The sequence below is a fragment of the Anguilla rostrata genome, chromosome 13, assembly GCF_018555375.3.
Source record: "Anguilla rostrata isolate EN2019 chromosome 13, ASM1855537v3, whole genome shotgun sequence".
In the NCBI taxonomy this organism is placed as follows: domain Eukaryota; kingdom Metazoa; phylum Chordata; class Actinopteri; order Anguilliformes; family Anguillidae; genus Anguilla; species Anguilla rostrata.
In genome coordinates, this window is record NC_057945.1 from 23,435,600 (window position 1) to 23,460,738 (window position 25,139).

Sequence of the window (25,139 nt, forward strand, 5' to 3'; positions counted from 1 at the left end):
ATCAATAAAATACTCGACTTTTTAAATTATTTTAAGCTTTCAAAAATTTGATTATTTTGGCACAGTAGCTAATTATCGAGGGCATATGATGCAGTGAATATTAATAGCCTGTTTTAAATTTCAGTGAAAGGGTACCACATTGTACTTTCTAAAAGTGAAGGGCACCTGATTTTACCGGGAAATTTGCATTTTCACAAACTAAAATACTGAAACAGTTTAGTTCAGGCTGTCAGGCGTATGTACCGCTAACCAGAAAAATCCTTCACCTGCATCTCAACGTGCATGTTCCGCTGACATTGTTGCCTTCATTGGAATGCTCCTTTCCTCTCTGTTGTGTGTATAATACATTGGTGAGCTGGTAGAAGCGAGTGTTGTGACCACATGGCTCTGTTCCAACGAGAGGCGTTTGCGACCAAATCTGACACTGAAGCAGAGCAGTTACAAGTTGTCCATCGTCCTGGGCACCTGATAGCATCACTGTTGCTAACTGGCATATTCCGTTAAATAGGGAGGAAAAACAAAACAACGAAACCCAATCTCTCTCTCTCTCTCTCTCTCTCTCTCTCTCTCTCTCTCTCCCCTCGCACTCTAGCTCTCTCTCTCTCTTCTCTCTCTTTGGGTCAGGCATCTCTTAACCATCCACTGTCTAGTTAAGACAATTGCGGGTGATCATCGCGTGAGCCAAGAACGTTTACTGTACAACCTATATCGGTGAGTAGCCTACTACATCTTCATCTTGTCAAGTTAAGCATTCATCCACTGTTGGGGAGTCTTAATGATGAATTAATGTTGATTTGATCAGAGGTGAATCGCCTTGTCTGTTTGGCTATCACTCTTGGCACACGATTAAACCTCTACATCAAAAACTCATCAGCTGTTGCCTTAGGACAGTTAAGTAAAGAACATTGAGTTTTTCAGTGCGACAGAAAAGCGTATCTGTCATTACATACTACATGTCATATTTCGGAGAAAGAAGTAGCCTACCTAGTTGACCGGATATATTAATTTTCAGATTGCTTCGTGTAGAACAACGCAATTAGTCGGATGACATGAAGACAAAAATGTAACCTGTTTGTTTCGTTTTCAGGCTGTTACAACGTCATGACAGCCGAAAAGACTATCCCAATAATTAATGGAAAACCGGACGATGCTATGGACCCCGAGGCTTCAAACACCAATCTCGTGCGTAGCAATGACAGAAAAGTGAACGAGAGAGGACACTGGAACAATAAGATTGAGTACGTGCTGTCCGTCGCTGGAGAAATCATAGGACTTGGCAACGTGTGGAGATTTCCTTATCTTTGCTATAAGAACGGAGGGGGTAAGAATTGGCAACAGTTTATTTAAGGGACCGTCGTCGAATTTTTGTGTTTTAATTGCTTATTTGAAGCATTTTGTTTCTTTGCATTAATATATATCCTTATTCATGTGTTGAGAAATGGAACAAAATAATAACCACTAAGAATACTGTGCACGTGCAGTTGCGCTGGCATGCGGAGGTACGTAAAGTTCTACAGGGTCTACATGTCAAGAGAACACAGCAGATTACTGATACCAAATAAGTGTTCTACATCTAACACCTACTATCTTTTTCATAGGTCCTTTTGCAGTGCTCTTCCAGAGTGTCATTAATAATGCATTTCTGGATTATGTAATGCAGAAGATAGAAATATCACATGGTTGTATTTTCTGCTCAGTGTTTTCGTCTGGTACCCTAATTCCGTTTACTGATGAAACTGTATTTGTATGTTGTGTATTACTTTTTCAGTTATGTATAAAGGTGCACAACCTTGTCTTGCATTTATGCAGGAGATAACCAAAACAAAAAAATATATAGACAATTCAAACGTCTGAAAGTTAGTCGTGTTTCTGTTTCTGTTACCTCGTGATCATAATTCATGTCCACACCTCTCACTTAGAGACATCGGGCTGAGCCCCAGGGGCCTGGAGGCTTTGCCTTAACACATGCTCTCAGTTTCTTAATGAATGTGGACTCATTCACTTTGACATCATTAACATTTAAGCCTGTTGGATTAATTGTCTTTTTAACTATTAACTGCACCCTCAGACAACAATTGCGGATTTTCATTAAGGGCGCCTTAAACATTGCCTGGTTCCATTTGTTTGTGTATTCCAAAGAGAATAGAGAGTCACAGACCAGAATGAATCCATTCATACCTCTTTGAGCCAGCCAGGTGATGAGAGTTACAAGAGTAAAGTACTGCAGATGTCTATAGACCATCCTGAAGATGTTTTTTTTCTTCTATTTGGAAGCATGAAGAATTAAAGCAACATAAAATATAATAATTTCCTGTATGGTATAAGGTGCTTTCTAGCTTTCAATCAACATGAATCTATGCAAATCTAGAATATTGATTCCAAATTTTATAGAAGATGAAAGTCATCATTAATTAAACAAAATTTTGAACATTTTACTTCAGTCAATGCTTTACAGAAATAGAAAATGAAATGCAAATTCAGAGAAATGGAAACAGCTTGCCCCTGAACTTTGGCAAATAGAAAAACCCTGAACCATTCTCAGGTTTAAATCATTAACTAAAAATTTCTGACCACATTACATGAGGCTTGCACAAATCACAAGATAACTGCTTATTTGTACAAAATGGATGCACTTGCCTTGGTTAATATTTTGCTTGGTTGATGTTTTGCGTGCAAGACAAAGTGACATTCTAGCATAAACAAAGATAAACTTCTACTTAGAATTTGGTGAATCTATGCTGGCACTAAGATCTTTGAGGGTTATTTTTATGGGTTTATGCATCTAAAATTAATGCCACAGCTGCTTCAAGGACAGGGAAGGTGATGAAATTATGGAAATGCATCAAAGCTAAAATTAATGACTAAAACTAATGCCTTTCTATATACATTGCAAAGATTCACTTGTCAAGCTTGGTATGTTCCATTTGGGCTTTGCTGTGAGAGAATAATGACTTTTCCTCTGTTGATGAACTTTATCTTGCAACAGTAGAAAACAGCATAATAACCCCATGCCTCAGCTGGCCAGATATTTTGCTATAGATAATGTCTACATTGATAAAACCGATCTGGGCCCTGTTATGTTAACCCAATTAGTTTGTTGACATTTTGGGATAAACTCAGGATTTTCAGTTTCATGAAGCGAGTTCGCAATTCAGCCAACATTTGTTACCAGGGCAACAGTCTTAAACCCAAACCTAGTTAGCAAGTTAGTCGGATAACACGGACATAACCTATAAGCCACAATGTGGAATCACACACACAGCAACAGTAGAAATTAACGCACAGATTGTAAAAGGTTCTTGTCGATAAACAAGCTATCATTATAAGAAGAGAATTTAGAAGGGAACGTGTTTTTAGGGACCGACAAGATCCTTTAGGCCGGCCCTTGGATGATTATCTTTATGCGCTCTACTGAAAGTCATGACAGAATTGTTTAACTTCAGCAATTAATAGGAGTTCACATTGCCAACTTTGAGCGAGCCCCAACAATGATTCAGATACTGTATTGGACGCTTCCTCGCACGTGCACATTTCAATATGCTGCTGGCGATGCTGAAAATATAATACCTTTATGAGTTAATTTGTTTCAAAAAAATGCTATACAAGGTCTTTCACAATTGAGGACAAGAATAAAAGCAAAATAAAACTAACAAACAGGATACAAGGTTACACAATAAACAGTAGCAAAATGAGGAAATTAAAACAAGACAGAGGCAAATGAATGAATGGATGGATGGATGAATTAATGAATTAATGAATGAATGAATGAATGTGAACTATCATTAAAGCCACATAAATGAAAATATAGATCTACTGCAAGTAAAGCCACCGTATGCCAAACACAGAAACGTGTACCCTGCATTCTAAAGGCATATCAGTGTGTTCATGTTTCCTGGCCATGCAAGGGTGAATACTATTAAGGAATGTATCTATGCAGTCACAGGTAAATGTGATATAGTTTGCGAGATCGTTTCACAATTCTAACATTTACATAATCACTAATAAATAAATTTAAACTAATTTGTACATTACCTAGTTGAAAATGTAAAATTGCAATTGCAATATATTTTCATATTTGTCGTTGACCTGCAGCCAGCCCCTTTTGTAGATGCCGTTACTTGCGTTGGGAGGTCATGAAAATAATATAATTTAATGTGTCAGTGTTTTGACATCAAAAAATATTTTGAATAAAATACTTCTTATGTGTTTCATTTGTCTGCAATTATCTTCCAGGCATCCTTCCTCATTTTGGCCACTCTGGCTATGTTTGATTTGCTAGTTACAGTTTGAGAGTTTGTCCAAAATATTGATTTTGTCCATTTTGGGGTGTCATGTGACCCCGCAAAGGGCAGCGTCACCTCCCTTTGTGTCTATATAAGGAGTGTAATCCTGCTTTTGGCGTGCAACTCCCCTTTATAGAAGAGTGCGTGCACACAGTTATCTGAGATAATTAAATCTTAGATTAAGTCATCAAATTGTAATTCACGTTCATGAAATGGAGTAAGCTTGAATTTGATTCATGAGATAATTTGATAAGATACGCATGGTTTTTTTTAAAGCAACCTATGTGAAACAGAGCCCTGTGCATACCTGAAAGAATATCTATCCTCTCAATGTAATATATATTGCCCCCCCCTTCTCAATACACACAAATACATACATACAAATGCACACACATGTACACAAAATTATTATTGCATAACTTAAATAGAAAAATGCCTGCTCACCAGGAAACTTTGTCACAGGTACACGGAAGAAACAGTAACCAAAATACAGACATGTAAATCTTAGGAAAAATAACTTTACTCTAGTGAAGCCTTTAGGTTAAACAGACTTAGTTGAAGATCCTTTTGAGTTCATATTGTAATCAATGCATAGCCTACCAGAATTTATGAATAAGAAATCCTTAGGATGCTCAAAACCAGGCTTGACAAAACGCTGGTTCCTCTTTAGACTCATGTTTGCCAAGCTGTTTCCCACAGGCCACTGACTATATATAGTATGAAGAATTCTGTGGAGTAGATGAGTATTTCATTTAAAAACAAGCATGTTTTTAATTCACAATATGCACAAACCTTTCAGAAAAAAGAAAGAAGAAATTCTATTATCCATGGATTTTGTGCATATGTCAATGTATCAGCAAACCAGCTGTCTGTGCATTAAAATCATAACTTTTCCAACTAACAGGGAGGCTCTCTTGAACCATGGTTTGAGAACCGCTGGTTTAAGCAGTAAACATGACAGGGCCTATTCTTGTAATCAAGAATATTTTATTTTTGCCTCTCTGTAGAGGTTTTAAACACAATTATATCCAAGGGACACAGTTTAGAGTATGACGAATTGCCTTTTTATGCATATAAATGTTTTTCAGGTGCTTTCCTGGTGCCATATGTGATATTCTTCATTTGCTGTGGAATACCAGTGTTCTTCCTGGAGACAGCTCTGGGCCAATTTACCAGTGAAGGGGGGATTACCTGTTGGCGAAAAGTGTGCCCACTTTTTGAGGGTAATTATTTATGCCTGATATTTCAAAAATATTTTTGGTGTGATATTTATGATATTTCAATCAAAATGCAACGCATTGTATTGGATGTAGACGGTGTCACCATCAAAAAGGTTAGTTTAGAGTGAAGCTCTAGCTTCCTTATTTTACATTAAATAATGTAGTTTATTAAAAATAAAATGAACAACTCAATTTCTACAACAGAATGAAAACATGTAGACTGCATGACAGTCAAACACAACTTCAGGTCCCCTTCCTTGTGCCAGTTTTATAAGCAATAACTCAGGGCATACAGTATACTGTATTGTTCACACCACTGTATGGATTTCATTTTGATACAACTGCATTTTCTGTCTCTTGTATAGGTATTGGGTATGCTACCCAAGTCATCGAAGCCCATTTAAATGTATATTATGTCATCATTTTGGCTTGGGCTATCTTTTACCTATTCAATTGCTTCACAACGGATCTCCCTTGGGCTTCATGTGGACATTATTGGAATACAGGTAAATATTAATCAGTTGGTAACCATAATGCTACCTTATTTCTACCTACTCTTATGTTGTAAGATCATACATTAACTACTACTATTGGTTGTAATCCTGATTACTTAGCATCAGCAGTGTACTTTGCCCAAATTGATATTAATGCACTTATGCAAGTTGGTCTGCATGAGAGCAACTGCTAAATGCCTAAATGTAAATGTACATGCACATGATGTAATTTTCTGAATACAGTTGGATACTGGTTCCCAAACTTCCAAGTATACATGACAAAAATAACTTACTGCTTACTGGTATATAATTTCCATTGATATTATACCAGCCAAATTAGGCCAGTTGTGTTGCCTGCACCAGTTACAGTGCACATGTCATTGTTTTGGCATATAAAACATTTACATCCTACATTTGAACATATGTTAATATGGGAGAGATTACAGTTCTTGTATTTGCTCATTTAGTCATTGGCTCAGAAACAATGGGACCCCTGTAAAACAAGCATGTTTCTTTTTATGCAATTAAAAGACAAGTCTTTTCTTAAATTCAGAATGTCAGCAATACACAGTAGAATTTTGTCTATGTTATTTTAGCTGATCTTCATACATACATTATGTTTGGCTATGTAGATTTGGTAAGATATGGAACTGAGGTCATGATAATCCAAATACTTTTCTTTATAAGACCTGCATTGTTCCCTTCAGAGTTAAAATTATTTATAATGCCTTTTCTTCTAGAGAGCTGTATGGAATTTCACGTAGTGAATGGAACCAATGTCAGCCACCCCAATGCCACTTCGCCAGTCATAGAGTTTTGGGAGTGAGTATTCCTGTTTCCATTGCTTCATAAGAAGCTTAGCAAATATTTGTTTTCACAGATGTATATGCTCTCATAAGAGGTCATGACATTGCACAGTGTATGTTTCCCATTTGTGTGTTCACAGGTGTGTCTGTCTGCTGACACATCTGCTTGTTAATTACACCTCTGGACAGTGTGTCTGAGGACACTCTTTCTCATGCCTTACAGACACAGGCTACAGATAACACTGGCTTTGTTTGCTGAAACAGCCATGTTATTTCTCCATTATTCTTTCATCAAATGGACACCAGGGGACGTGTGTGTGTGTGTGTGTACAGCTTGCTTTGCAGAACCAGTAATGAGGAAGCTTTCCCCATGTGGATACTTGTCCTTTAACAACCATTATCTGCTGCTGGGAGCTTGGAACAGCTGATGCTATTGATGGAATGCCAACAAGTATGCCAGTGTGCTGGGATGTACATAGATTCATCAATGATAACAAATCAGGAAGAGATTTTTATATTTCAGATTAGCCCCTGTGGATAAGAGTGTGTTATCAGGAGTGTTTTCATTGCTGGTTTTTCAAGATTTTATGAGAAATGCTGAATGAATAACGCAGAATGGCCGCAAGGTAGCTTGCCAGAAAGACTTTTGGCGCAATGTAAGTGTGGAACAGTGAATGTTTAACCTAGATTATAATAATTTGTCATTTCTTTTGCAACTCTCTTGTCAACAAGAATCAAAAGGGCACTTGCACAGCTAGAGGTGGTATGGACACAAATTTGGCTCTCAGGCTATTTCTTTCTTGCATATTTTTTGTACAGCTGCCAGTGGCAGGCAAGGGTCATAACTGCGGCTGTCTAGACATTTCCAAAAAAAAAAAAAAAAGTTTTTTTATGGTCTGATGCCAGATATTTTGTTAAGTTACTAATGGATTGCTGGGCATACACCTTAGCACAAGGTACAACCACTGAGAAATTAAGAAGATCTCTCATAGGGTTGCTGTTTCAAAATGGTTTACGTTTTGTTATTCTCTTATAAAATCACAACAGAACAATTCAGTATGGGATTGCTGGCTCAACCTTCCTGAAGGGGGTACTAAATGTTCCTGGTATCCAGGGGTATGGGGTTTTATGGTTGTAGATCAGAATTAATGTATATGTTTTCAACAAAATGCAATGGTTTCATATAAGATCAGTGACTGTTAAAACCACACTCCAGGATATTGAGAAAATTTAAAAAGTGAGACATTGAGCCAGCAGTGCCATATCGAATTGCTCGATTTGTAAGCAAAAGCCTTTTTAAATGCAAATTTTAAAAATGTAAGAAATTTTAAATAGGAACCAAATGATAGATATTCATAATTTATCACTCTTGCCGTTTTAGGTCAAGGCCCCCCTCCCCCAGTGGCAGCTCCCTTTAAATACTTATTTGGTTGGTTTCCTAGAAGGATGCAACAAAAGCGTCCAATCTTGAGTTTGAACCTGCAGAATCAGAAAGAAACTCATTATACCATATTTCCCAGCATTGTAACAGGAACAAATTATTTTCTTAATTCTTCCTCCTCAAGTGATATTACACCCAAGGGGAGTATGTACTGGTACGGGTCAATGTGGAGTGACCCAGGCTGAGCAGTGACCAGGCTGGCCTTTAGTTCTGCGACTGATATTAGTTGATGCCCCACTCTTGTCAAGGCAGTGAAAGGAAACAGGACTGTTTTAAGGGTGAATTGCCAGGACCATGCACATCTTCCAAGAACATGTCAAAAATGATCAATGGGGTTCCAATCGGATGCCATTGTTGGCTCGCACATTGTGGGTTTTCACCTCATCCTACGGGCTGCTGCATGGTCTCATTCTGGGAGAGGCCAATGCATCAGGGGAAAAGTGAACCTCCTGTCTAGCTGATCATCATCCTAGTATGTTCTGTGAAGGTTGTGGTTTATATGTGGTCATTTGGCTTGTCTATGGTTGAGTGAAGGTTTCAGAACAAAAAGATTTGGTTCAACTGTGCAGCAAGGCCATCAAGAAATGCTTCTCATTCCTTTTTTATGTAACTGGTCATTTCCAGGACAGCTAGCTGAGAGACATTGATCAGAACCACTGAACTGGTTGTAATATTTGCATCTCATATTTGGAAACCCGTAACAAGTCTTATAGAAGTCTTTTATAGTTTATGTAAAAGAGATGAACAGATGTGCATGAACACAAACAACAAAACAATCTTCACGAATCCAATGCATGATCCAAATTTCAGAGCTGCATGAGGAGCCACGTTTAATGGGTCTACAGTTCTGCTAAATGTCTCATAATATGCAATTTAATGACTTAGCTTATCAATAGGACACTTCTATCTATCACCTGTATGGCTGAATTTGTAGAGTACTTTGATCCATCATTGAACCTTGTTTCCATCGACAGGCGACGCGTCCTGGGCATATCAAGTGGAATCGAACACATTGGGAATTTAAGATGGGAACTAGCTCTGTGTCTGCTCCTGGCATGGTTCATATGCTATTTCTGCATATGGAAAGGACCCAAATCCACAGGAAAGGTAAAAAAGACAAAAAAACACAATACACATATATATATTAAAATATCACATTGGTTCTTTTATGTGGAGTGAGAAAAAACAAGATCACTGTTGAATCCATGTTGAAAGGAAGTAGCACTAAACATGGAGTATCTGCGTCAAGAAACAGGAGTATGTGACCTTCAATTCAACAAATTCTGATTTTGGATAGTCATGCCTGTAATGCAGCTTTGCAATGAAAATTGTATGGATGATTTTTGAAATGGGGTGAGAAGGAAATAGTGGCCATATCTTGCTGCTTTTAGCTGACAACTAATGAAGTATTGGAGAAAACATATATGCAGACACTCCAGTGGTTGCCTGTATTGTGAATAATTCTGAGCTTTGGAACAATTGGAAGTTGGGTTTACAGAGTAACAATTAAAGTTGCAAAAATAACAATTGAATGTATCTCAGATTTATTTTGCTAAATCTGAGATACATGAAGCAAAGCTTCCTGAGTTTACACTATATTTCTCACTGAGAAGACTTAATGGGCGTACGTCTTCCCAGAATGCTTTGTCCTATTCTCCTGGCAGACGTGAGAATGAATTAAAAAAAACGAATCTATTACAAAGTGTCAGCAATTAAAGACACCATCAATTGCTGCCTGCAGTGCCTCTGAATAGAGTATTGCAGAGTGTCTGCCTACCTCCTGTGTGAAAATTGACACTTGACTGAATAAATCTCTCTTCTTCCGGTTCACTCTGACCCACAGTTGTAAACAGTTTTTTTGAAGTCTCACTACAGTACCTGTAAAGGTATATGATATCAAAACAGTAAACTAAATTGTATAAAGATTATACATGATTATGCAGTATGTGGGCCATGCTGAGAATTATCCTCATAATATTTCTGAATGGTTTAATACCTTTTCTTTGAAAAACTGTGAGACAAAACTAACAGACAAAAATTCACATATTTTGTATACATTTTATAGCATGTTTGGATGACACAAGCAGTATATGAAAATTTTTCCATGTAAATTCCCTAAAAATACACTGAAGATCTTAAAATCAGCATGCTGCGATCACACATTAAAGTTTAGCCTTTGATTTAGCATTTTCGTACATGAATATAAAATACAAATTTAAAAAACTTTTGGGAGTACTGAAAAGAATATTTACAAATAACTCAACTTGATGGCAAGTTATGCCTTCATTTTTAAAAAAAACTTTATTTGAAGTTGTAAGCAGGTAGATAGATAAATAGATGTGTAGATATTGGATAGATAGAACAACAACAAATGGATCAACTAAGATAAACTTAAACAATTGTTGTAAAAAGCCTTACACTGAAGAAAAAAAAAAAAAAACTTTTACAACCCGACCAAGACAAAACACTCTTAAAGTAATGTATTATCCCAATGCAGTGCAGACAAAGAGGAACTGTGGCCCTTCCTCTACCTTATACCCAGCATCCCCTGCATTCTGAGGGCCCTGGTGCTACTGCCAACAGCTAAAACTCAGTCAGTAGATTTCCCGCTGGAAGCTTTTCTTTTGCAGCCTTTTTAAAAAAGTCTAACAGATTCAATGAGGCATAAAGAACCAGGAAAGAAAGGGGAAAGAGATGTGTGAGGGAAAAATAAATGGGTTCACATTGTACAGGACCTGGAAAAGGAGCTAGGCAGCCATGCCTATATCTCCTGAAGTGGCTTTTGTTTGGGCATGAAGTAATAGGGAAGAATGCTCCTTCATGGCCAGGCTTTAGCGGCCAGGCCAAGATTGATTTCTGTATTCACTGGAGAAAAGTAGAACGTTCATGAGAAGCATGCTGAGTTCCCTCGCCCAGCTCTCCCCTCCGTGAGGAATTACAGCGGCTAGTGAGCCTCTTTCTTCCTCTCCCCCCCCCGTACCCCCATACAGATCTGAGCATTCAAGGCCATCACTAAGCTGTTTGCCACAGGCTTTTGTGTTCTCGTTTGAGAGCAATTCTCACATAGCCAGCTCCAGATTTATGGCAGCATGTTTGATCTGTAAATTTTCTAGGCTTATACTCAGTGTGAAGATGGGGGTCTGATATAAACAGAGCCTTGTGAACTGGGACAGAGGAAATGCAGGCCGGTTTGTTTTAAAACCATGTATTTAGCCAAGAAGTTGGCTTATATTTGGTGTGTCTGTGATTTGACAAGGATGAGCTTTGGATGTGTAATCATCTAATCAGTCTAATTAAAGATGTTGTGAGTTGGCCACTGTGGGAGCTTTCCCATGTTCACACTGTAGGATGGATAAGGATAACTGAATATTGTTTTTCCCATGGCGCGCAGGCAGGACTGCCGCCATGGGCTATCTGTGGCAAATTGTGGTCACTCACTCACTCATGGACGTTTAGTTGGACGCAAGTGCAGGTGGTGCCAGCTAAAATGTGTCTGCGGAAGTGAGTTGCGCCGTGGGTCTGGACGGTTTTGTGCTTGTTTTGGAAGTTGCCCTCACGTTGATGGCGGTCTCATTATTCCCTTAATTATTTTCTTCCCCTCTGATTTTTTGGCTTTAGTTCTTAAGAAACCATGGTCACAAGTCAGTAATTCTGGCTTCATTCAAACGTAGTGGAAAAAAATGCTAAACGCTGCATATCATTTTGAGAAATTTTTTAACAGAAACATAGTCATAATTTGTAGTGTCATTTTGTAGTGTCATAGAGACAGGCATATAGATTGGTCTCTCTCTTACACTGCCTGTTTGTTCCATTTTGTCTCTACAACAGCAATGGATACAAAGCAGTTCTTTAGAAACAAAACAGACCATCAATGTAATCAGTGCCCTAAGATGCGCTTTACAGTATAACAGTGAAACAGGTCACCTGAAGGGCTTCAGTAATTGGTGGGTGGTATGCAGCTAGTTTTCCCACACTGCCAACAGTGCTCTGTTAGGCTTCTTCTAGTGGAAAACTGAGGAGGAGGCTTTTGTGTTTAAGACCCGTCTTGTCCTCACATGCTCCTGACTGACTGCCAGGGAAAGAGGGTCCTAGTGCCTCTTTTGGGAGGGAGGTGGAGCACATGGAATTGTCTGTAGAAGAGCCACAAGAATATGTTTAACAAATTTCCTGAGAACCATTAAAAAGCCTCAAAAATGACCGTGAAGGTAGAATCACTCAGATAAACCTGGTTGGAAAGGAAGCACCTGTTAGACCCTTGGCCACCCGTAGCTGTCCTCAGGGCTGACTCTTAAAGGTTGTGCTGCAGCTCTGTGTCCACAGAGACTTTTGATCTCTGTGCAAGAGAAACCACCTCCTTCTGCACAGGCAGAGGGTATCCACCCTGCTCATTGAAGGCATGGTAATGATTCTGACTTGCAAAATTCAGGTTGATAAGTTGTATCTCTTGCAGAGGCCCGCACACTATTTTATTTAATTTTATTGCCTTTTTTGTGTTTATGTAGCAAGGAGACATGCTGCTGGGTGCTTTTTCCTTCCAAACCTCTGGCTCAGAGCTTAGCCTCTTCCTTCCTCCAGAGAATTAGCCTTTCAATCTGCTCTCAATTAGGCTTTTCAGAAAAGAACCTGCTCGCTTGGCACCGCCACACGGCATCCTTAACCCCTTCCCTGCACGGCTCCCCGAGCATCCCCCCATCTCCCTTCACAGACTCACACACTGGGGCCACCGACTCATAATTAAATAAAGTACATTTATACCTGGGGGACCCACCTTTGTGTTTCCATGTTTGGCAAATTAATAAGCTGCAGTCTTCACCCTCTGGTCCTCTATGCTGCCTGACCAAGCTTCAAGTTCAACTGCAATGCATGATTTATGTGCTTTATATTCTGCTAATTTATGATTTACATAGATGAATGATGAAAGGTACACAGAGCACACTGTGTGTGTGTATATATATATATATATATTTATATATATATATATATATAAACTTGATTGCGATGGAATGTAGAAAATTAGCCATCACATGTGCTTTAACTAATGAATATGTCTGCTGTGGAGCACTGTCACATTTGATTTCAGTCATGCATATGGTTCTGCTCTCATGGTTTATGCCCTAGTTAGGCACATAAAATCACTGAAGTCTAATACAGACATCTACAGTAACTTCATGGGCCAGGGACAGAGAATGGACACAATAACCAATTATCTGTCAACATGAGCTGTCCTTTGACTTGTTTTATGATAATACACCTAAGAACATCCATTGCTCTTATAATTTGTCCACAGGTTGTGTATGTGACTGCAACCTTTCCCTATGTCATGCTGCTGGTTTTGCTGATTCGAGGGGTCACTTTACCAGGAGCGGCAGATGGGATTAAGTTCTACCTGTACCCCGACATATCCCGGCTGTCTGACCCTCAGGTAGGAATGCATGGTTCCGTACATGTTCCATATCCTGTTTTCTCCTGAGCATTCGCTAGCTTTGCATCCAATCCTATTTTTACAACCTTTTTTCGCAAGCCGCAAAATATAAAATAATAATATGTTGAAAGCAGAGTGCCTGAAATCTCTTTTTCTATTTCTATTATTTATCTGCCAGAGTTGCCTTCACATTACTTGGTGTAATATGTGTTAGAGCATCTGTCTGTGGGGTACAAATTTTTATTTTATTTAAAATTTCTTATTAATATGTTGTGTGTAAATATCACGTAAAGCCACTCTTGCTATGCTTTATGCCATGCAATGGATTTTGGATTAAAACTAATTCATTAGATATCCATTTGACTTCCTTTGTTCCCAGCGAATTAAACAGACAGCCACATATTCATAATTTGTCACATGATGTTTCATGAAACATCATGTGACAAATGTCATGTGACAAAACCTCAGATACAAAAATACTGTATCTGCATACAAAATGTTACATTATGTTGCAAATGTCCATTCCAATAGGGTTTACTGGCAAAATGAGTTTTGTCATATACGTTTTATTGCAGTATAAATAAGTATAATTCTAACAATTGTATGTGATATGATATTTACGTATTGGATTCTGAGAATACATATCCTCTTAAAGCAGAGAGTGCCTTATATTCCCCTCCACACAACTGTTAATGACAGACAGACGTCCATTTGATACTATAAAACATTGAAGCAACAGGAAACATGTACACCAGTGAGTACAGGTAGCTATGCAGCCAGCCATTTGAAATGTTACAAGCAGTAATATGTACGACTTTGTATGTGTCCTAGCTAGACTTCATGCTTCCGCCTCTTGTAATCCACTCTCCAGAGAATTTGCTTTAGCCATGCAAATGAGTTGGCAAAATGAGTAAAATCTGCCAAAAACTGAAGGAAAAAAACAATTAAGTCGCAACGAGTACTTGTATATTACTGTGTAATGTTATGGTTTACTGCATAATGCTGTGATGAAGTAACGGCTCAAGTTATTGCATGTGGGTCCTTCTAAAATCATTTAAAATGAGACACAATACACATTTGGAAAGCTTATACTTTCCTCTATTGGACAGAATAGATATCAATCAAACCAGAATAAATAGAACAGTTAGACCAGTCTAAATTGCAAGTGATGTTTTGCAAATGGTTGTTGTAAATACCTACCCCTGCTTTCTATTTGCATATTTATTTCTCAAGTGGATGGTTCAAGACAGCAAATGACCACTGAATCTTAACATCTTTTTTGTGAAACCAATGGTAAGAGTGTATATTTATTCCGTTTATAGTCCCAGATATTGATAGGAGAATAACATGGCATAATTCCACAAAAAAAATTCAAAAATTCCTCTTGTTAATTTTGCTATCCAGTGAGCAACATATTTCATTGCTATATTGGCATACCCTTGGGATATTGTGGGGTTTAACTAGTTACAATGACATAATATGAATTTTTGGAGGTGACAAATATTTTTAGGAACTCCCAGATAGACACTGTTGTCCCGTGTGTCAAGCCTGGGGAGTGTAGTGGCAGATGAGACTGCAGGAAGGGATGCTTGTTAAATGGACAACCTAAGCGACAATGGTGGCACTTAGAAACTCCATCTTTGGCATAGTTGTTGTGTATCTTCTACTAATAAAGCTAGAACAGAATTTGTTGTTTCCACTCATAGTTTGGTTTCAATAGCACTGAATGTCTGAGCTGAGCGATCTGAGGATGCCAGGGTCCTGTCCACTAGGCGGCTTGCACGAAGGGTTTCATTGTTAATCTGCTGTTGCTATAATTGTGCAAGACTCATGTCCATATTGCAGATATCACAGTTTCTTGTTTTGGGACAAAAATTTTGTCCAGAAGGATTTACTCTTGTTGTATTGTAAGTTGTGTAATGCAATTATGCAGCTACAGATGAAAACAAATGATACACAGCACTGTACATGAGGGTCAACTTACAGTAACAGTAAGGGTCTTTCATGTAGCAGGTGCCAACCCTCAACATCCAGAACAAGAGTGTCTAATATACAGCAGTCTAAATACTCAACAATCTGTCCTCTGGAGTGCAGTGCTTGTTAAAAAAGCAAAAGAATAGCAAAAAAGAGAGGAATATTAGTTCTGAATTACTCCAGGTGTTTGATTTCGGAAAATGGTCATGGACATGTAACATTTGTAAGCTGTTGTGAGCTTCCCTCAGATTGTGAGTGATGGATCAGTCTACAGAACAGAAGGTTTGACCCTATCTCTTGACTGCAGACATCTGAGGTTGCTAGGCAACAGCTCCAGCAGAATATCTTTGGTTCTGGAGTCATTCAGCTGCTTGAAGGAAAATGACTTGTTTTGCACCGACCCGGAAAAATATCTCTGTCCCCCCCTAGTTGCTTGCCAGTTATGATAAACTGTCAAAAAGGGCTAAACTTCTACATTTGTAATAAGAGCATTTCCAAACATATACATATTTTGTATTTACATTTCAGATAAATGATGGCATGGCATGTGAATTTGTCTGCAAATAGGTTGTCTTTCAGTTAGTGATATTTAATGAAATGCATAGGTTTGGTTGGTGATACTTGATAGTGCTATGGCAACACAGACAAATATCAGCCCTGTGTGGATTAGTCAACAAAGTCAGTAAACCCCCTTTGATTACACTTCTCCCAAGCAGTCTCCCCCATTCACAGTCTGAAGCCAGTTTCACAGTACCTCAGGGGTGTCATTGTCTGAATTTGGTGTTGTTTAAAGACATTAACATAGGGCCTGTATGTTATGCTTTTAGCTGCAGCTGCAACATTAGCTTTGGCTGATTATTATGGCCACTGTATACACTCTAGAGAATCTTTATCCTTATCTTAAATACAATTATATCTCAATTTTTACAAAAGTAAGAAGAAAATTTGAGCTATGTCTAGCCCTTCACTGCTATTTAGTAATTCCAAGAGGCTTTTCTATTGCATGGGGCTCTAATAAAACTGGTATTGTGCCATAGACATAAATCATTTTGTAACACAGGGCCGTGATTTGTCAGATAGTTCAATCGGAGTTTAGCGGTGGTCACTCATGCCAAAGTCTTGACTGCTCTCATTTATCGCAGTCAGTGAAGAGCTGATCGAAAAATAAAAAGAAGGAAGATGAATTTCTGAGTGTTAAATAAATGCAAGCGTTGTTTTACATACACATACACACATTCTCCATAATACTCCATAATGTTCGGGACACATTCTCCATAATACTCCATAATGTTCGGGACAAAGACATATTTTTATCTTGATTTCCCTCTGTACTAATGGCAAGGTTTATTATTATTATTATTATTATTATTATTAATAATAATAATAATAATAATAATAATAATAATAATAATAATAATAATAATAATAATATTTATTTGTGTAGTACCTTTCATATAGTGATGCTGCTCAAAGTGCTTTACATAGTGAAGTGGAAAGAAAGAAAATAATAATAAAATGAAATAAATTAAAAGGATATAAAAATAAAATGGCAATGAGTAGCTAAAACAGGAGTAATATGCTCTCTTTTCTTTGTTTATCCATGCATAGCATGGATAAACAAAGGATGGGTGCTTTGAGGGTGGGTGCTTTGGATCTTGGGCAGTTCCTTTTGGCCAACACACTTTGCTATTGCCATCACTCTGATACAAGTCAATCTTAGTCTCGTCTGTTCACAATACCTTTTTCCAGAACTCTGCAGCTCTTTTAGGTACTCCTTTGCAAACTGTATCCTAGCCATCCTGTTTTTGTGTCTAACTAGTGGTTTGAATCTTGCAGTGTACCATCTGTAGTTCTATTTGTGAGGTCTTTTGCAGGCAATAGTCACTTATGCATCCACGCCTGCCTAATGAAGAGTGTTTCTGATATGTTGCACAGGTATTTGGGGGGGGTTTCTTCATTATGGTGAGGCATATTCTCAACTGTAGAGGTCTTCCTTGGCCTAGCAGGCCCTTTGAGAATACTGAGCTGCCAGTGCTGTCTTTCTCCTTAATAATGTTCCAAACAGTTGATTTTGGTAAGCTTAACATTTGGCCCATGTCTCTGACTGTTTGTTTTTGTGTGTCTGCATTTTGCCTTGATTACTGCCTTCCCTTTGCTTGGCATTGATTCCAGCAGCTTATGCAACACCTCATATTCCATTTCATCCCAGCACTTTCTCAACACTTCCCATAGATGATCTGTTGATGTTACTTGATATCTGGCTTTTTCTCTCTTCAACTGGTCCTACATGTGCAGTGACTGTGGTGGGAATATCATCCTAATAACCATCCCTTGTTCTCAACAATATATTTTTGAATAAGAAGTGTAATTGGAGTAATCAAAATCGCATTATTCCTTGATAAATAATGAAAACAACCAGGATGTGGTATTGTCCTCAGACTTTTTGGTCAGACATTTGGCATGTCCCACAGTTTAAAGAATTGTGTTTGATTTTTGTCCTTGTTTGCCTCAAGTACTTGCTGGAAATCAAGGTTATGCAATGTCTCATCAAACATTAATTAAAAGACCTAATTATTGAAGAGCCAGGTGGAGACAGATCCCACACTAGATATTAGCAGAAGTTGATGAGCTCAAAAGCAATTCTGTCTTTTGGAATTCGATTTGCACGTTTGGTTTGGTAGAAACATTCAGCAGGGATTTACTGGGGCCCTGTAGCATTTCCTGGGGTAATTTCAGTGATGTATTTTGTACACTGCCAAACATTCCTATTTTTAAAAATAGTTTTCATATTTTTAGCCCAGTGTTTACTAGAATTTATGCTATGACTTTTATGTTGTGCCTTACATTATGGAGGCATACAGAGCTGTACTGTTGTGCGTAACGTTACGAGGGGCATTACAGAGCTGTGTGGTATAGCATAGTATCAGAGGGATACACACAGAGCTGTACTGTAGAATGTACCATTAGAAGGGGACATACAGAGCTGTATAGTATAGCATAGTATCAGAGGGATACACAGAGAGCTGTACTGTAGATCGTACCATTAGAGGCGGACATACAGAGCTGTGTGGCATAGCATAGTATCAGAGGGACACACACAGAGCTGTACTGTTGTGTGTAGTGTTACAGGGGCATATAGAGCTGTACTGTTGTTTGTAACGTTACAGGGGCATACAGAGCTGTACTGTTGTTTGTAACGTTACAGGGGGGCATACAGGGCTACATGGTATAGCATAGTATCAGAGGGATACACACAGAGCCGTACTGTAGATCGTACCATTAGAGGTGGACATACAGAGCTGTATAGTATAGCATAGTATCAGAGGGATACACACAGAGCTGTACTGTTGTGCGTAACGTTACGGGGGCATTACAGAGCTGCAATGTTGAGCGTAACATTAGAGGGGGACGTACAGAGCTGTGTGGTATAGCATAGTATCAGAGGGATACACACAGAGCCGTACTGTAGAGAGTACCATTAGAGGGGGACATACAGAGCTGTTGTTTGGCAGTGGGGGGAATTCTCTGACACTAGTATTTAATTAGCCACCCTTAGGACAATAGAGGCTCTATTTACCCTCTGTGTGTGCCACAGTGTGTCACCCACCCTCTCCACTCTGTTTCCAGTCATTCCATCACGTCCCCCATGCGAGGCTCTGCGCCGTTTGTACCAGGCTTGTTTCAAGTTACGGAAAAATCTAAACTTTTGCCATTAATTTCTAACTGCCAATTTTACCTGGAAGTTGCTTGTGTTTATAATGATGTAATACTGCATGAGGATAATTTATGAAACTATCTTTAAGATTGATGATATACAGTCACAGTGATTGTCTGAACATTGTTTACATGGCTCACAAACAACATTGTGAGACTTGTTGGTCTTATATGAATAGTTTACCGTCATTGACTGAAGCTAGTCTATGGTGAACCAGGATGTAGCCTCATTGCTACATATATGGAAATGTTTTTCTTTCTATATACTATACTACAGGATTTCTTTAATGCTAATTGATAATGGTACTGTACATCTGATGGGAAAGTTCTGGGATACATTTTGAGAAAACATTGTTAGAAAGTTGGATTGATGTACAGTTCTGTTGATGTGTAATGCAGTGAAAAATGGGGAGACCTGTAAGAATACCCAGTCAGCATATAATTATTTCAGTGTTTAACCCCTTTCTGTATCACCCCCTTTTTTAAACACAAACATAATGTTTTCTGCGTGCATACTGAAAAACGTATGGTTTGTTTATGCAGAAGAGACAATATTTGTCCTTTCATGCAAGCCTAACAACCTATACATGTTTAGAAACGTAATTTCATCAGCTAAAATGCTTTTCAATTGTAACTATAAAATATCACCACTGGCTGGCTGTGTACAGGGCAGAACTTATAGTTTCCAGCTGGAGTCGTCAAAGGCGAATTAGAGGAAATAGCGAAAATGTTTGAAAATAGTGAAAACCTGAAAAAAAATCAGAGGGGAAAGAAGGACAACAGAATCAGGTCGCTGGACAGCCCTTCTGCCACAAACATTTGTGAGGCATCCTCAGTTCTGTTGGAGACAGAATGTTGCTATATCAGCCGGATGCATGCAGTGTGTCTTCACAACAACCAGCTTAAAGAACATAGATGTTATCGCCAATGAACAGAATTAAGCTGGCAAGCCAATTTAGTTCATAACTATAAGGGGGTATGTTTAGTCTGCAGGTCTGTGTATTTGGTGCAAACCAAAAGAGAAAGGAAGTAAACTGGTTCTGAGATTGCCAACAGCAAATGAGTTTTTTTTAACCTAGAAATTCCTCAACTAACAATTTACAGCTGTTTAGCTGTTTAATTTTTTTCAGAACTGAAAAGCTGCTCATTAAAACAAGATATATTTGGGAATATAATTTTGGAAAATATAATATACACTAGGACCTCATAATCATAACTCCTGGGCATAAGAGGTTGTTTGGATTTTCAAAAATGATATATATAATAATTATTATTATTACAAAATAATGCCAAGACGTTCCTTTGTACAACTATTATTGTATTTTACATTTTTATCTATGCATAGTGTGATGGAGTTTTGTTTTTATGTGCCTTAAATGTTATATTAGTGCTTAGAATTAATAAGGAGTAATTAGAATTAAACTTCTGGGATGTTACTATGTAGGTTACCAGTCTTTCCAAAATACTGAGTTCCGGATTTGTGAAGTTCTACTGTAGCTACTGTATATAAACATGCTCAACATTAACATGGATTTGTTGCGATACAATATCAAAGAGACCAGTACATTTACCGGATTTGACCATTCAACAGACTGATCATGACATTTTAAGAAAATCACCACAGAAAAATCCTTGCTATACACTCCTTTGCCAATTCCAGCTTTGATGCAAAATCCCATGTCTATGGCTGTGTTCCAAACCTTATACTTGTGTTCTATCAAGAGCATTGCAGATGCAGTAAAATGCTTATGTAAAACGGTCATGCGATCAAGTGCCATGTGTTCCAAACTAAAGAACACAACAAAGCAAGAATGTGAGCTTTTTAAAAAATTTCAAAATGGCTGAATTGTTTTTCTGATGGACACGATAGGTCCCAAGTGCAAAGTTCTTCAGCATGGGGAAATACACCTGGGTTACCAAGTTTTAGGTCTCTAGACCAAACCGGGTGGGAGGTTTAACTGAGAGTGGTTATTATAGCTCCACCTACATTGTTGTCATTTTTGGTGTGCAGGTTACAGACAACATTCCAACTATATGCCAAATTAGATAAAAAGTTACCAATGCAGGCCTGAGTTATAGAAGAACTATGGGATTAAATATAGGGAAAAAATTATTATAACAGGAATTACTTGAAACACAACTAGTTCCCAATAGGTTTTTTGGTACCCTAAGAAAAGTAGGGGAATGCCAGGTTAGCATAAAGTTGTGCCAATGCATAGGTACCATGGGGCCGACACTGAAGACATATTGTGGGAATGCTGGGTTGGCATAAAGTTTGTCACAGGACCTCGCCCATGACCCTTTACCCAAAACCCGAAACACAGATGGGAAGTGTTGGAAATTAAATGCAGATGCACAGTAGGTGCGTTGGGACGATGCACCCTGACATCAAAAACAAGAGGAGCAGGCTGGGCTTATTGTCACATCCTGCAGTCCAAACAAGACCAAACACAACCCCTCCAAATTAGCCACAACATCAACAAGTAATTCCCTGGACAGAAGCCCCCAGATTCACCAGGAGCCAAGAGAACGCATCAGCGTTAGTCGTGTGTAAAAACACAAAGGACATAAACGAACCGCGGCACAGAAAGAATGCTCTTGGAGGGAAGCAGGTTTGTGTTTGTCAGGTCAAAAGTGTTTCCCTGGAAACCCCCACGATGAAGCAAATACTGCCGGTTGTCAATTGTTTTTCCCGTAAATAAGATTAGTGGCTGAATGGTTATGTGAGGGCATTTTTTAAAAGAGGAACTTTGGATTTGAATTTGTCACCACTTCACTGGGCCCATTTTGTTAGTTTTACCGTGAGACTTTGCTTTAAAATGAGTTCACCATTGGTCAGAGTCGCTTATTAGACCATGTTGTGTCATGTAATATTTTGTTCCCACAGAATTTTATTTCACTATTTACCCACTACATGTAGAAATCATGTATTTCTAATTAAATGTTGAAACACTTATACGCTACTTTTAGGATACCTATTTATGATTTATGTGCCATTGTCGTCTGCTTCACTGTTGAAATGAGGTCTTGACAGCTGGTTTATATGAACCAGACTGCTGTGGAGTCACTTGAAAAATAAAAATGAGCTCTCTTCCTGCAGGGAGTGTAGAGATATAGCACCAAACTACTGTATATGCTCCAGGTACCTGCTTTACTAAAGACTGCATGGGCAGGCACTTACAGTCCATGGGTAGGTTTCAGACAGGTCACAGGTTGCCACTCCTATCGAATACAAATGGGGGGCTGGGAATTTTTGGCCTGGAGATAGGGTAGTGTTACTCGCTAACAAGCCAGCTACTAAAGAAAAGTAACTTCTACTTGACTTGTAATTTTAGTGCAATAAATACAGAAGTAGCCTATGTGAATCAGATAAATCAGTTTTCACTATTACCAAACATACTGCCAGTTAACAAAAAATATATTTCCATTACGGTTTTTAGTCACATCACATGTAGTTACATTTTCTACAAAGTTTTGGTCAGTTACCTCAATTCGCAATGTCATTCTACCACAAGCATGGACTTTAATGTTTTCAGTAAATAGCTAAATAGCTCAATGTTAGCCCAATATTTATTGTAGGCACAGATGAAGCTGGCTAGCTAGAGCAATGGTACACATTTTAGTTATTTCTTTAGTAGCGTCAATAAGTGTAGTGTTGGGTTTGGCTGAAATTATTTTGTAATCAGCGATTTCACCACGGTCTCTGGCTTACCCTGCTAACGTGTTCCTGTATCCGTACTATGGATGTCGTCCGTGTTCCCCACCTCATCCAAGGACAGTGGGTCCTCGTCAAAAAAAGGCCACAGAGAGTTCAGAAGAGCAAGCAAGTCCACTACGCTAGCTAGCTTGCAAACTATTACTGTTTACAGTTGGACAGCAGCTACCCATCAAGCTACCCCAAATCTCTCTTTGATGTGAGTTTGGTCAACACCCCTTCACCTACGTCGGAGGAATCTCCATATCTAAATTTCCCATGTATTTCAGTTCTTCAAAAATGAGGAAGGTAGAGGTACACATCATCTTGACTCAAAGACCATGTAGCTGATAGTAAAACGCATGTATTATTTCATGTCCCATATAATCATAATCAGCATAAAGAACATTACCACTTATTTGTAAATGCTTAAATATTAAACAGTTTGCCAAACATTTAGCAAAAAAAAAAAAAAACAGGTAATATTTCTACCTTCTTCCTAGTTCTCTCCATGTTTTTTGCTTCAGACTGTAATACAGTACTCTGAAGAGACACCTCCACCCTTCCCTGCCTTCATAGCCCTGCCGAATGAAAGCAATGACTGTGAGCCAGGAATGAGAAACTTCCTATTCCAGCTGGACAAAAAAGCTATTTTCTCCGCATTTAAATGAATGAGGGACTCCATATTGATTGCTAACTAAAAAATTGATAACATGGATACGGATCCAGATCAGATCAGACCTCTGAGAGATTAGCTGGATGCCAGAAGCTGAACTTATTCCATGAATGTAGATGATAAATGAAGGAATGGATCTGAGTTACACGGCCACTTCAGGAACTCAAGGTCAATGACCTTGCTTTGCACATGTCTGCAAAAGTAACGACCATTACAAACCACCTGCCATTACAAGGGACTTGCGAAGGTGGAACAGGTTAAAAAAAAACCTGTCCTGTATAGTCCAAAATGTCTTTTCATTTCACCAACATAATTACGCATCAAGGCTCCATGATTTGTTCTTATTTATTTATTTGCTGGTTCCTTCATCGAGAGAAACTAACAAGCCTACGGCTACATGGTGGGATGTGTTAACAGCATAATGCATCTAGAGAGCACAAGAACAAAAATCACAGGAACAGAATAGGCTGAATTTGAATTTTGAGTTGAAAAACAGAACTAAAATACAAGTCACTGCAAGGACTTGATCAGTATCTTCAAGAGTGGCGTTCTGTAAACTAGCATTCACATTGAATGAGAGAAATCAACTTGTGAACGTCTTAGTATTCATATCTTGCCAGAACCTGATCTACCAATATGTAACATTATCTTAAATGGTGCCTTTCAGTTTATGAAATGATGCATATGATGGAAATATCCTAATTTTCTTCTTTGTAAAACACTTGTCACTCGGTGGGATGTTAAATGTGCTGGCACTTTCAGTAACAATGCAACCGAGTATTACAATTCAGACCAATCAGCAGGGACTCTGTGGTCACTGAAATGCCATTAAAATGAAAGGGTAAGTCATCTGAGTGGTTAGATTGTAGACCTCCTTGATGTATCAAACAGCTTAATTTCAATTCTAGTTTGAACAAGATGCCAGATGTGAAGTTATTTCATTATCAACACAGTAGCTCTCCCAGAAGGTTATCATTAATGGGAAACATTATGTCAAACCCAAGTTATTTATGAAATGCATATTTATGTTATTTAAATGTGTATCAATTAGTGAGGACCCATTAAATAGGTTACCCTAAGAGAGGAACTTCTCCGATGTCCTTCAGGTTTGGGTGGATGCAGGAACTCAGATATTCTTCTCCTATGCCATCTGTCTGGGCTGCCTGACTGCTCTGGGAAGTTACAACAGCTACAACAACAATTGTTACAGGTACTGCCTTTAATTTCTTTAAACTGCTTCAAAATGAAAAACAATTTGTATAAATGCATATGTATCATAACTAATGCTTAACTCATCTGTGGTGGTACATAATGAAGGCCTGCCTACATTTTTAGAGTAACAATAATGAACTGTGAACTGAAGGGTCTTAATCAGTTGATGGCTGGTAGATCTGAAACTTTCCACATACTGCCAT

The 25,139-nt window shown here is 38.4% G+C and overlaps 1 protein-coding gene across 1 annotated transcript in view; it reads left to right on the plus strand.

Moving 5' to 3' along the window:
- Positions 1–440: 440 nt before the first annotated feature.
- slc6a11b (solute carrier family 6 member 11b) overlaps positions 441–25,139 on the plus strand; it is a 35,996-nt gene continuing 11,297 nt past the window's right edge. Inside the window, exons 1-8 of the mRNA XM_064304573.1 lie at positions 441–711; positions 1,088–1,321; positions 5,372–5,506; positions 5,869–6,009; positions 6,738–6,819; positions 9,219–9,351; positions 13,532–13,666; positions 24,831–24,934. Coding sequence (XP_064160643.1) covers positions 1,102–1,321; positions 5,372–5,506; positions 5,869–6,009; positions 6,738–6,819; positions 9,219–9,351; positions 13,532–13,666; positions 24,831–24,934 — 950 coding nt within the window. The 5' untranslated portion in view covers positions 441–711; positions 1,088–1,101. The remainder of the gene's footprint in view (positions 712–1,087; positions 1,322–5,371; positions 5,507–5,868; positions 6,010–6,737; positions 6,820–9,218; positions 9,352–13,531; positions 13,667–24,830; positions 24,935–25,139) is intronic.